The 13,928-nt window shown below is 30.4% G+C and overlaps 2 protein-coding genes across 2 annotated transcripts; both read right to left on the bottom strand.

The window, feature by feature from the left end:
* Positions 1–878: 878 nt before the first annotated feature.
* On the bottom strand, positions 879–3,763 carry LOC131667091 (cytochrome P450 4C1-like). Its single transcript, XM_058940291.1, has 12 exons — positions 3,553–3,763; positions 3,359–3,465; positions 3,146–3,236; positions 2,889–3,071; positions 2,728–2,818; positions 2,549–2,654; positions 2,380–2,482; positions 2,205–2,314; positions 2,080–2,148; positions 1,852–2,020; positions 1,605–1,784; positions 879–1,529 (listed from the first exon to the last, which is right to left on the bottom strand). The coding sequence occupies exons 1-12, from the start codon at positions 3,557–3,559 to the stop codon at positions 1,363–1,365; spliced, it is 1,383 nt and encodes a 460-aa protein (XP_058796274.1). The 5' UTR covers positions 3,560–3,763; the 3' UTR covers positions 879–1,362.
* A 1,010-nt stretch (positions 3,764–4,773) lies between these two features.
* Positions 4,774–12,210, bottom strand: LOC131667205 (cytochrome P450 4C1-like). Its single transcript, XM_058940477.1, has 23 exons — positions 12,003–12,210; positions 10,813–10,922; positions 10,662–10,752; positions 10,403–10,585; positions 10,239–10,329; positions 10,066–10,168; positions 9,888–9,999; positions 9,704–9,813; positions 9,574–9,642; positions 9,342–9,507; positions 9,047–9,226; positions 8,823–8,981; positions 7,023–7,132; positions 6,861–6,951; positions 6,599–6,781; positions 6,431–6,521; positions 6,255–6,357; positions 6,066–6,174; positions 5,679–5,785; positions 5,529–5,597; positions 5,283–5,451; positions 5,027–5,206; positions 4,774–4,950 (listed from the first exon to the last, which is right to left on the bottom strand). The coding sequence occupies exons 1-23, from the start codon at positions 12,154–12,156 to the stop codon at positions 4,787–4,789; spliced, it is 2,904 nt and encodes a 967-aa protein (XP_058796460.1). The 5' UTR covers positions 12,157–12,210; the 3' UTR covers positions 4,774–4,786.
* Between the last annotated feature and the right edge of the window lie 1,718 nt (positions 12,211–13,928).

Raw genomic sequence — 13,928 nt, 5'->3', positions numbered from 1 at the left:
ACGCTTGTAGAAAGTATTTGTGAAAATGTCCGTTCGGTGCGGTTGTCCATCTTATGTCTAAGTTCTTAGTCTATTAAAAAATTATTACAAAACTCTTTTTTTGCGCCAATTGGACGATGTATGCTTAATTTCACCCGTCCTGACATACAATCATCTGATAGACACCTTCTATAGAGTATGAAAATAACATTTTATCATTAATTTCACAACAATTTATCATTAATATTTGTATTCTTTCTAGTTAAATAGCGCGGTAGTTTAGTTATTAAGATATTTTAATTATAGCTTCGGTTGATCGTTTTTTCGGATGTAACGAAGATAAAATATCAGCTATTTATTTTCAAGTTGAATTTTTTTATAAATTTCATCAAGAATGCTAATGATGATGAAAATTTGACTGAAATGTGTGTTACTCAATTGTCTGTTGAATACGAATTGACTGCTGATGGTCTATTCTTCAAATGCGAGTCATTATTGGAACTAATTGGAAATTTTAATTTTATCGCATTTATTCTAACGACTTCGCTGATAAATGTACCCAACTTATGAAACTTTGATATTGAAAAGAAAATTTTATAAAATATCATTTAAAAATGTTTTGGTGTAAACTACCAATTACTTGTGGCCAAATTTTACCGCCATTAGTTAATGTTTGTTAACAATTTGTTAACAAATATTAACATATTTGTATTATCTGTCTTCGATTTTTTGAACGCGTTTGTCATATTACAATATCAAATTACTATAAACTAATAGATAGTTGTCGATTATTCATTGCTTTTTAATATTCTCGGTGAATAAATTACACATTTCAAATTCAATAAAGTTTAATCAAGCATATTACGGACAATATAAAAACCGTCTATTAATTACAATTTTCCACTGCTTCTCGTCGTTGACATTTTAAGCTCCGAATGTAGGAAACTTTTTTTTATCGTAGTATGTGTAATCACTATATATGTTGGGATCACGTCTTCTAATGTTTGACGATAATCACTTATCACAATTGATTAAATAAATGACTCCCGAATCCGTAGTGTTTTCGACGTAATTTCATTCTTTTACCATGTGACATCAGTATAAGTAGAGATGACACTTACCGAAGTCAAGAAAATTAAATACTATATTTTATTGTTATCAATCAACGTTAATTTATCAAACAATTATTGTGTTTGTAGTAAATTTTTTTACATTATTCATTGATGTCATTGTAGTAGCTATCAATATAAAATCCGTTCTTACGTAATATCAGATTTACAAATGCATGAAATCGGCGCATATAATTTCATTGAAAAACAGTAATAAATCTAATTTTATCGACAGTCAAAGTGAATACAAAAATTAATTTAAAAACATAATAATTTATCTCCTTTCAATAGGAACGAGCTTAACGTAAATAGGGTTCTCGGGTCGTACGACCATATCTAATTTTAGACGTATGTTTGCTGCTGTATCAATAGGTATCAAATGAAAATTGTACACTAGTTCAGCCATGAATGTCTTCAATTCTAACATTGCAAACTTCTGACCTAAAATATTAAATGGTTTATTATCAATTTAGTATTCGAGCATAGATACGCGCGCGCGCGCGCATGTGTGTGTACCAATGCAATTGCGTGGCCCAGCACTAAATGGTATGTAAGCGAATGGATGTCGACTAGCACAATTATCCGTTGTGAATCTTTCGGGATCGAATTTATCTGGTTCAGGCCAATAATTTGGATCTCGGTGAACCGAATAGATGTTTACTTGAAGAATAGTGCCTTTAGGAACAAGATAATTAGCTGAAATTAAATGTAAATGTTATAAAATGTTGAAATATTTCTGTTAAAAATAAATACATTTATTTACTGAGTTGTAGATCTTCTTCGATACTGCGCGATATGAACTGAACACTTGGATACAGACGTAAACACTCTTTGATGCACATCTCGAGATAGCTACAGCGTTGAATCTCCACTATTCCTAGTCTTCCATTATTTTCATTGCGCGATCGGATAATTTCATTACGAATACGCTCCTGGGAAAAACAATCGTTAAAAAAGTGATTTAGACTGTTCAAATCTATATTTGACTCACTTGTACGTCTGTATGTTCTGCTATTAAAAGCATAATGAAACTTAGCGCCATGGCCGAAGTGTCGTGGCCCTGAATTATTAGCAAGTAATTAGATGATCTGCAACTTAAAAGTAACATTGACCTACTTCAAATGTAAATGTGTCCACTTCTTCTTGTATTCCTGCGTCGTCGATTAATCCACCATTCCGTTGCGCTGCGATCAATAAGTCGAGCATTGCCAAGCGTTTTTTGGGATCTATGATTAAATATTACTTTTTATTATTCAGTCGACATTGCATTAATATTTTCATTACGTCTTACATCCATGATATACATTATCAGATGGGTTTATACTTGAATCGGTGAATTCGTTTAAAAAATGACCATTTGTTTTTTCATGAAACTCTTTTCTCTCTTGAATAATCTAAAAAAAAAATTTTAAAAAGATTTATTTTCTGTTTGAGCATAATCTAGCCTTAATATCAAATACTTGTCTTGTGAAATTGTGTAGACTTTTCAATGCTTTACTACATTGACGTCCTTTTTTCGATAAATTGTAAAACGTAAAATCTGGTGCAAACCACGGTCTTTGAATTCTAGGAACGTACATAAAATTATCAATTTATTTTTACAACTGAACTAAAATTTATATATTATATAATACTATACCTGTACACTAGACAGTCTCCAATAGTATGAATTCCATCTTTATATTCGTTTCGAGCATTCTCATCAGTGAATTTAACACCCATTGCTGTTTCTAAAAGTTGAAAATAGGATAAGAAAATAATTGATACTATGTTGTGCTAATATTCTATATTTTTACATACCGCAGATAACATTCAAAGTGTATATTGATGCGATATCAACAACATTGTGCACAGCCTCGCCTGCCAATCTTAACTTTTCCATCGTTTTTTCTCCATTTTCAAAAATGCTCTCAAAATATTTCTGCAAAACGTTGAAGTGGAAGGCAGGTGTCAGCATTTTTCGCCTTTTTTGCCATTTTTCGCCTTGAATCAAGAAAAAACATCATTTAGTAATTGTAATGCAGAATGCGCCAGTTGTTACGTATCAAGATTTATACCATCACTAGTTAATAAACCAAAACCTAACCACTTATGAAGGAGAGAGTAAATAATACTTTTTTTTATGTGGCGCATGTTTGAAAATGTTTTCTGAAATAAACAAAATGAAAAGAAATGTAAAATTTTTATTTATTTTGGGTATCTTACTACTTTTTCGTAAAAAATTAGTTCTTTGTACTTGTCGACTATTTCAAATAAAAGAAAAACAATACCTCAATATCATCAGGATGAGTAATAAATACAGCGCCCCAATGAGTGGTCCAGAGTTTGTAAATAGGATAATATTTTACATCCCAATTTCTTACCAGAGTCCATAAATCTACAAAAATATAATAATAATAATAATAATGATGATGATAATTCAATGTTAATTATAAATGAAATGAAATAGTAACAAAGACACTACCTGTCATCTTTGTTGCCGTGAATGCAATATACAGGTTGCCTATTACCGGCAACGGAATTGGCCCTGGAATTTTACTAATATACCTGCCATTTCTACTTAACCGAATGTAAGAAGAGAGCATAAGAGTTACTGTTACTATGAACAACAAAAATTCAATGAACATTTTAAATCAATCACGGTATTATTGGATCAACAACTGGACCTTTTTCTGGAAAAAATTTATTGATCACTTGCTATATTATGTCTTCAGATGATTGAAAACGTTTCGAGTGTTTGGCTTGCAAATGTGTAATATCGAAGAGATACTTGGCTAATAATATCCAGTGCGAGTAATTTCCTCGTTTCGAAATATAGTATATAGTCATAGCGATATTGTATATTCGTATCATGCATAAGTCAACCGCACATAAGTAATCCGAATGATAAAAACGAGATTTTTTCTCGAGACCGTGATTTGTAGTATTACCAACTAGTATTTGTTAATTATATTCCTCAATCCCTTATTTATTAATAACTTGATAATTGTATGTGAGGAAGTATAATTTAATGTATAATTTATCATAAAGAATTTGCGATTATTGTCGACGAAGCATCTTTTATTTGAAAAACAATGAAACCTCACTAATTCGAACCCCCTAATTCAAAAATCTACTTAATTCATATAAAATTCTTAAGCCCTTGCAATATGATTTAGCTAGTGAGGTTTTACTGTACATCCATAATCGTCCTTATTCATTGAACTTGCTGATTTAACGACCGCGAAATCGTTCAAAAAGCGACCATTTCCATTTGCTCATGGAATTCTTTTCGCTCCTGTATAATCTGTGAAAAAATTATCATAAATTTGTCAATATTGTAATTCAAATTGAAATACACACAGAAAAACTTGTTACCTGTTTCGTAAAACCATGTAAAATCTTTAATGCTCGCTTATATTTCCGACCTCTAACCGTTAAATTCTGTGAATTATAAATGTATATTCAATGAATATTTATTACGCCAATAGTAACTTATTTAAGCTTGCCATTCTTTAACGTTAGATTTCTGCTTTACGGTTTAATTCGAACCGTGAGTTGACTTACACCATTCAAGAAATCAACTTAGATTTCAAAGTTATAAAAATTTTTTATTTACATAATGATTTTTTTACAGGTAAAAATATTCAGGAATGTAAATGAAATGATTGAAAAATTATTTTTAATTTATACATCGTTGGCCCTGAAATTAAATACCATCACCTTTTAATTGGCGTTAATTTAATACGGATAGGTTCGGTAGTACGAAGAACCAAATCAGTTTTGAATATAAGTTCTTCAGTTCTGCTAATAGGGTCCAATTCGAAATTGTAGACTAACAAACTGACGAAAGTTTTTAACTCGAGCATTGCAAACTTTTGCCCTGCAATTTAAAAGTATAATGTGATTAGTGATTGTCTTAAAGCAGTTGGCATGTATTTTGCACTTTTATAATTTACCGATGCAATTTCTAGGTCCAGCACTGAATGGAATATACGAGTAGGGATGCCTGGCTTTTGCATTTGCTGGCAAAAATCTGGTAGGATCAAATTTTTCCGGATTCGGCCAGAATTCCGGTAGTCGATGTACTGAATAAGGATGTACTTGTATCATAGTACCTTTAGGTATCAAATAATTTGCTGCAACAATTGAAACAATTCAATTACTCTCGCTATTCCTCTTGACTTAATCTTTACTGTAATTCGAACGACTTACTTAATTGTAAATCTTCTGTGATATTTCGTGAGATATACGGAACAATCGGATAGAGTCTCAGGCTTTCTTTTAAACACATTTCAAGGTAAGTGAAACGTTGAGTGTCTGATATTTCTAATTTTCCTCCAGTGCAATCTAAAAATTCACTTACTTCATTGCGTATGCGTGACTGCAAAATAATCATGTTCAACATACACAGCAAGGATTTCAGTAATTAGTAATCGACATATGTTAAAATTTGCTCACTTGCGCATCTTTGTTTTCGGCAATTAATAGTACTGCATAACTCAACGCCATAGCAGTAGTATCGTGACCCTTAAACACATGATTCATACGAATTGGTCAAATTGCATAATGTGTCTCAAAATAAACAATTAAACAAATTTATTCACTCACTTCGAAAGTAAAAGTATCGACTTCCTCTTGTATACCTTTGTCGTCTATTCGCCCTGCTTTTTGTTCTGATATTAATAGATCAAGCATAGCCAAACGTTTTTTGCGATCTAAAACAGAATAAGTGTTTCAATATTTTTTAAAATATCTTTTAACGTCGGTCTATTTATTTACTCCGTCAGTGCTAATCAGCGACGGAGGCTTGCAATGTGTTTGAGAACAAAGCACATGAAACTTCTTTCAGTGGTGCTTGTATCAATCAGCAGGGACTAGGAATCGAACCCCGGGCCTACCGGGTACGAGTCCGTCGCCCTACCGACCGAATCATTGCAGGCCCCTAAGAGTTTCAATATATTCATTTGAATCGAGAAATAGCATTAAGTTTCTTACATCCACAGTATATATCACCAGTTGATGTACTAGCAGATATGTTTTCCTTGAATTCGTTAAAAAATTGATAATTAGTTTTCTCATGATATTTTTTTCTTTCTGCCATAATCTAAAAAAATAAAAGTATGTTAGGCCTTTTATCTCCTTGAAATTACTATGAAAACAATGGACCTAAGTATTTTATTTAACTTTTTTTGTAAAGTCATGTAGAGCTGTCAAAGACTTTTTATACTTTTGACCTCGGTGCGTCAAACGAAACACTGACTCTAAGGCGAACCAGGGATTTATGATTCTGTAAAAACGTATTGTGCTCAAATATTCGATTTCACAATAGTATGTATACATTTTGTGCTTAGATACATTACCGAAAAATTGTGCAATCTCCTACGTGATGCACTCCTTCTCGATACTTTTCTGAAAATTCTCTATCGGTGAACTTTACACCCATGGCAGTTTCTAAAAATATTGAATTATTTTTTTATTGATTCTAGTGGTTGTAATTTTCAAAGAATATAATTACAATGTTTAAGTACCTAAAATAACGTCCAAAGTAAAATTAGCGATGCATTTCGTCATATTTATTACAACTTCGCCATTAGTTTTAAGGGATTTCATTGTTTCTTTTGCATGTTCAGACATACTCTCGAAGTATTGCTTCAAAATGTTGAAGTGAAAAGCTGGTGTCAACATTTTTCGTCGCTGCTGCCACTTAGCTCCTTTTTATACCATAGCTTGCTCATGATTACTTTCAACATTAACATTGGTTACGAAATAAAAGAAATAATACATGCTCACCATGACTAGTCAGTAAACCAGTACCCAACCACGCAAGTAGCGGATAATAGAAATAGCTCTTTTCCGTATGCTTGACACTTGTAAAAAGTTTCTTTAATCAAGGTAAGTATTAGTAAATACATCGTAGTTATAAAAAAATTGTCTAATTAATTTAATTCTTACTTCAATATCATCCGGATGCAATATAACTATAACAGCTTTATGCGCAATCCGAACTTTGTACATTGGGTAATACATTATATCCCATTGTCTCAGAAGTGCCGACAGTTTTACTAATGACAATAAAAGTTTTATGATGAGCGAATCTTTTATTAAAAAAGCCAAACGGTCTATTACAATGCTTATTTTTAGGGAAAACGATAATTGAATTGTATGAAAAAGAGCTGTTTTCCTATACATATTCGTTACCTGATTCAGATTATTTGATGGGTCATACTAATCTAAAAGGCGTAAGCGAAAGTTATATACGTCGTATTCGTCAATATTACATATTATTTTAAACTTTTTATAATATGCGATTTAACTGATGAGAAACGACGATTTTATGGTTACCAATACTGAAGCAACTATTGTTTGAGACTATGGAATTTTATTGGCATTTTTGCACGAAAATTTTTTGGTATAAACAATTCGACTTTAGTATCTTATTTTCCGCATGCCTACGTGTATATGATAATTTCAAATCCGCGGCATCAAATCAAAATTACCATAAATTTACCAATCTATATATAACATTCTAAATATGATACTGCATATATTTTAATAGTTAAGATGGAGATATTATATATGTAGGTAAAAGTTACAAAAATAACTATATGTATCATATTTTGTACTTGGAATCTTGAATTTCTAGATACAGAGAATTTGAAGAATTGAGTAACTTTATTCTCAATTACGGAATTGCTTTTTTCACAAAGAAAGAAATCTCTTTATCTAAAAATTGCCATAAATTTATCATTCTATAATTAATTAAATATCTTTTATTTCATATTAAATGTTTATTTCAAATCAATCAATAATACTTGTTAATATAATACTTGGATGTTTAATTATAGATACTACGAATGAATACAACAGGTAGATAAGTAACGTTCTAATGAATGTACGTATTAATAATAAGTGTATCAAAACTCAAATATCAATATCAATGTAATAATTCTTTTGTATATACCTGTCGTCGTAAATAATTCTGGAAGATTGCCTAATATTGGATATGTTGGTGCACCGTGAATTTTGTTCACGAGTTTAAAGGTTCTATCGTACTTTCTAAAGTACTCGAAAGCACAGAGAAGAACAATGAACAACGAAATTTCAATGAACATCGTGAATGAAAAAATGTACAATGATTCAACACCACGCGAGCAAAGCAAACTTTTGCGAAACGTGCAGTTTGAGTGTTATCGAGTCACTACTGAAAAATCAATATATTCACGTCAGCTCATGCAATAAGAAAATACGGATCTCTGTGAAAGTGAATTTTGAATACCAAGGTTACAATCAAACTAGAACGACCTCCTCTGTAAATTAATCTCTCTTAGCCTAATAGCAACGTTACCACATGTTTTTTGTAATGAGATAATTAGTTGAAATGAAATATATTATAATTTGTACTTGTTAATGAATTACTCAGTTGTGGATCTGCAATTACGCGATAAGCGTCGAACATTTTGTTAAAGACGGTAATTTTGAAATGATCTTGCATTAGTTAGCAGGTTGCTCAAAGAACTCAAAAATTTTTAACAAAACAGACATATCTAAAATACTATATCTAAGCAATGAAAAATTCAATAAACCTAACGACATTTCTTGATATTCTTGTTAACTTAATAAATGTACACAATAAGGTAAATCTTATTGCCATCGCATAAATCTTCCGAATTTCTTTTGGTATGAAACACCATTATTACAGAATTTAAAACTATCAAATTGAAATCAAACACTCTATATAAAATAAACTTTATTTTTTAATAGGTATAAGTTTGACGCGAATCGGTTTAGAAGTGCGAAGAATCATATCCGATATAAAAGATAATTCACTGGTTGTTGTGATAGGCTCCAGATAAAAATTATGAACTAAGAGACTAATAAAAGTTTTCAATTCCATCATTGCGAATCTTTGACCTGTAATTAAAGTATGATTAATCATTGATGTTATTTGCAATCGTTTTACAATAAGTTGTACCCACCAATGCAATTTCGAGGTCCGGCACTGAATGGTATATATGAAAATGGATGTCGCCTACTTGTGTTTTCTGGTAAAAATCGATCAGGATCGAATTTTTCAGGATTCGGCCAGAATTCCGGTACTCGATGTACACTAAACGAGTTAACTTGAATAGCTGCGCCCTTAGGAACTAGATAGTTTGCTGTAAAATAGCAACGAAAATTATTGCTATAATTGAAGTTGATATACACTATCGAAAATATTTTTAAAAATTATCTACAAGCATAATACCGTAATTATGTTTTTTTTTTACTTACTCAATTGAATATCCTCTGTAATATTACGTGACATGTATGGAACAATCGGATACAATCGAAGGCTTTCCTTTAGACACATTTCAAGATAAGTTAAACTTTGTATTTCTGACATTCCTAATTTTCCAGCTTTACTTATTACTTCATTAACTTCATTACGTATGCGCGTCTGAAAAGAAACTTAATAAACCAAGATACTTTTTGAGATTGACCAAATTAAAGACATAATTTGTACTTGCGCATCTTTGTGTTCGGCAATTAACAGTATTGCATAAGTCAGTGACATTGCAGTTGTATCGTGACCCTAAAATTTTACATAATTTAAGCGAAAATTATAAGGGTTTTTAATGTTTCAATTAAATTACTTCAAAGGTAAAAGTGTCAACTTCTTCTTGTATCCCTTGATCGTCTATAGATCCATCGTTTTTTTGCGCCATTATCAACAGATCAAGCATTGCCAGCTGCTTTTTACGATCTATAATGAATATGTCTTTCTAGAATCATAGTTCGACAAAAATCTGTAAATACTTATAGAAATCATGTTATTACATCCGCTGCAATATACATCATTGCTTGGTTGATTTACAGATTCATTTTCAGTTAAGTCGTGCAAAAATTGTCCGTTCGATTGTTCATGATATTCTTTTCTTTCCTTCAGAATCTAAAACCAAAAATGGTTCATTACTATTATATAAGTGGTTGTGAATTAAAAATATACATTGCTTACTTTTCTTGTGAAACCATGTAAAATATTTAAGTATTCCTTGTATTTCTGACCCTGCGGTAATAACCGAAACACTGGCTCTGATGCGAACCATGGTTTGGTTATTCTAAAAATATTTCGTGGTCAGAAATTTAATTTACATTTATTATACTTTTAATATATCACTATCTCATTACCGATAAATAATGCAGTCTCCCATGTAGTGTATTCCATCCCGATATTTTTGCATTATTTCTTCATCCTCAAACTTAACACCCATGGCCGTTTCTGTGAAACATCGATAATACAATTTTTTCATGCAATATCCAAAAAGTCTACAAATTATGTTGGTTACATTTACCACAAATAACGTGCAAAGTAAAGTCCGCTACTAATTTGTTTATATTGTATACGCTTTCATCCTGTGATTTGAGATTGTTCATAGTTTTTTCTCCGTGTTCAGCCATACCCTCGAAATACTGTTTTAAAATATTGAAATGAAAAGCCGGTGTTAACATTTTACGTCGTTTTTGCCATTTTTCACCTATAAACAAATAACTTCTTAATTATTTCCTGCGCGTATTCATCATTTTGAAAATGTATCATTGAAACAGGCTTACCATGACTAGTTAACAGACCAGTACGTAGCCAAGCAAAAAGTGGATAGTAAAAAAAACTTTTTTGTGAATATTTTGGACTTGTAAACACTTTCTATAAGAAAAATAAAGATGCTTAATATATATTTTTGCCATAAAGTTTATCATTATTTACTTCGATATCATCCGGATGGAGAATAATCATGATAGGTTTATGCAATGCCCAGACTCTGTAAATAGGATAGTACTTCAGATCCCAGTTCCTTAAAGCGTTCCATACTTGTTCTGGTAAAAAAAATGAAAGACATTTATATTGGAAAACAAATGTTAGTTTGGAAGATTATCTGAATTTGATAAAGAAAAACACTAGATTTCTTTAGGAATCGAAAATAAACCTATTACTTAAACTCAGTTCAGTGTTATAAAAAATTTGTTTACTTATTTGTTTACTCGATAAATAGCAGACAATGAAAAATCGTTTTTTATTTATTATTCGAGAGATTTTGTTGCACAGAAAACATATTAATGAATACATTTTCTAAATATTTATAGTCCTAACATTTTGAAGCCGAAACAATGAATAACATGCTAATTATACGGTATTAATTTAGAATCCCGTTTAATATCTTCCGAGGAATTCAAAACTTTGTTAGAGATAATTTTCTGAAAGATAAGTGAAGAATAATTTTTTTTTTATAGTGTATCTTAGTTAACTGATCCCATCATACCTTTGAATATAAAACTAGAGTAAATAATGTATGTAAATCGGACTTTCGGAGATCAGCAACGTAATTCATCATCTAATTTCATGTAAATGCATCTAAATGGATAATATTTACCCAGAATTTTATTACTTTTATATAGTCAAATTTTTTATGCGCCTGTATTTAGGCTATCTTCCATTAAGTCTGAGTATCCATCGTAAACATTAAATCACTTTGATTTTGAAACATCATATACAAGGCCGTCAACGCATGCATATTAATGAATTTATGATTCACATAGAATACATAAATTAAATAGTTCTTTAGCTACCATTCTGAATTATTCATTCATATATTTACGATTTTCATATAAATCGTACTTCCGTTGACGTGATTGAGTCTTAACGATGATAGAACTGATACATTTTAATGTATACATTCGCCTTTATTGGTTTTACATATACAAATATAATCGTAGTATCATAAATTAACAATAATGAATAAAATTAATAATACGTATTGATACTTGGTATGCATGTAAATTTGCATAAATACTAATTTATAGAGCGTTATTCACTAATGTTAATCTTGGTTTATTCATGCAGTATAAAAACACTACCCTCGAAGAGCTATATTCGAACACTCAAATTTGGTTGAATACCTGTCGATCCAAAGAGACTTGGAAGATTGCCTAATATCGGCCATACTGTATCTCCTGGAATTTTATTCACTAACTTTCCAATTCTACCATGTCTAACAAAATATTCAAATGCACCAATTAATATAAAAACTAGTAAAACAATTTCAAAAAGCATAGCGCGATTCCAATGAAAGCATCCAAAATGCTCTAACGCACGAGACTTGTCGACCGCAACAACTACTACTTACTGAACATAAGCGAGATAACTCGCTACTAGAGATCTACGTTATTACGTAACTGATGAGTGATGATTTGTTTTTTTTTCTCAGAAACTTTTTGTTCACATGAATACTTATACTCGGACGAGGAAAAGTTTTGATCGACATTCATATGTGTGCGACAACGAATAAGAATGAATTCTATTTTTACATTGTGATAGAAATATCGTGGATAGTAAATAATCGCTGACAATGATTGGTAAGAGAAAATTACATATGTACTTGGAATGTTTTTAAGTTTAAGTCAATTAATTACAATTTTAATAATTTTTATGTATATAAGAACCTTTGTTATATTAATGTTATGTGATCTCAGATATTAAGTACTACGTTCATGAAAATCGCACGTTAGATTTGTTATTTACTAGGTACACTGTCAAGGGAATCAATAAAATTATTCTAAATATGGTACTACGTGTATTTTAACAGTTAAGATGGAAATATTATATAAGTAGATAAAAGTTACAAAAATAACTATTTGTATCATAATTTGTAATTGAATCTTGAACTTCTAGATACAGAGAATTTGAAAAATTGAGTAACTTTATTCTTAATTACAGAATTGTTTTTTTGACAAAGAAGGAAATCTCTTTATCTGCAATGCATAAGTGTACAAAGTTATGAGGTTAGTGTAGAGGTATCACTCTTGAATTTTTATCGAATTTCATAATGATAATAACCATTGACTGGTAAATGTCTAGTCGACTCTCTTATAGATAAGAGAGCAATCAATATAATAAAGCATGATAAAGAAAATAAAAGTAAGGAACAATTTTTTTAAGCTAACAGAATATAATGAATTGTTGATTTTATTTACATTTTCTGTGAATTCAAATCAATATGTTTTAGTTATAAAGACGTACAAACTGACTCTTTTATTAATGTCAATCAGATATGTTCGTATCTAACTGCATGATTCAAAACAATACTTAAAATTAAATTATGAAGTAAAATTATTATATTTTTATTGATATATTCTATACTGATTATATTCTGGATAATCAAATAAGCAATTTCATTCAAACTTTATATAATGTTTACAATGATCAATATTAGTCAACAGTTATTGACTATCACTATTGAGAAAATCTTTTTCCATGCTGTTACATACTGTTCTATTCATTCTGTCTTGAAAATGTTTATAATCTGTTTAAATAAAATGCAGTTCACACTAAAGACAAACATTTAGCTTTACCGTTTTCCTCTGTAAAAATACATGAATATGATAAAGCGAAAAAATCGATTGATTCTCCGCGTTGCCAGACGAAATAAACTAATTAATGTGATAAAAAACGAAAAAAAGTTGCTGTAACTTAAAAAAAAAATAAATTGTCAAAAAAATTGTGCAAAATATTTAAACACCCGACATTAAACAATTTATTTACAGCATTAATCAAAGTGATTGTGTAATTAAATATGCTATTGTTCACGAAGGATTTATCAACTTGTTACAGTTCATTTACGTCAAAAGTTTCAATTCAATGAACTTCTGTATTGACATATTATAATCAGCTCATCAATTTTGCCAACTGCAGCTTTTACCACGTGTATTAAGTTAGCAACTGTTGAGTGTTAAATATTTGCATAATTTCATCGATTAAAAAAGTCTCGCGACCTTGTCAGAAGTTGTATTTATTTTTGGGAAAAAGCTAAGTTCTGTTTGGTATTT

Source organism: Phymastichus coffea, unplaced genomic scaffold (assembly GCF_024137745.1).
Source record: "Phymastichus coffea isolate CEN01 unplaced genomic scaffold, Cenicafe_Pcof_1.1 PCOF00063, whole genome shotgun sequence".
Classification (NCBI taxonomy): Eukaryota; Metazoa; Arthropoda; class Insecta; order Hymenoptera; family Eulophidae; genus Phymastichus; species Phymastichus coffea.
The sequence above is the reverse complement of the archived record's forward strand: the minus strand, read 5'-3'. Positions and strand labels throughout refer to the sequence as shown.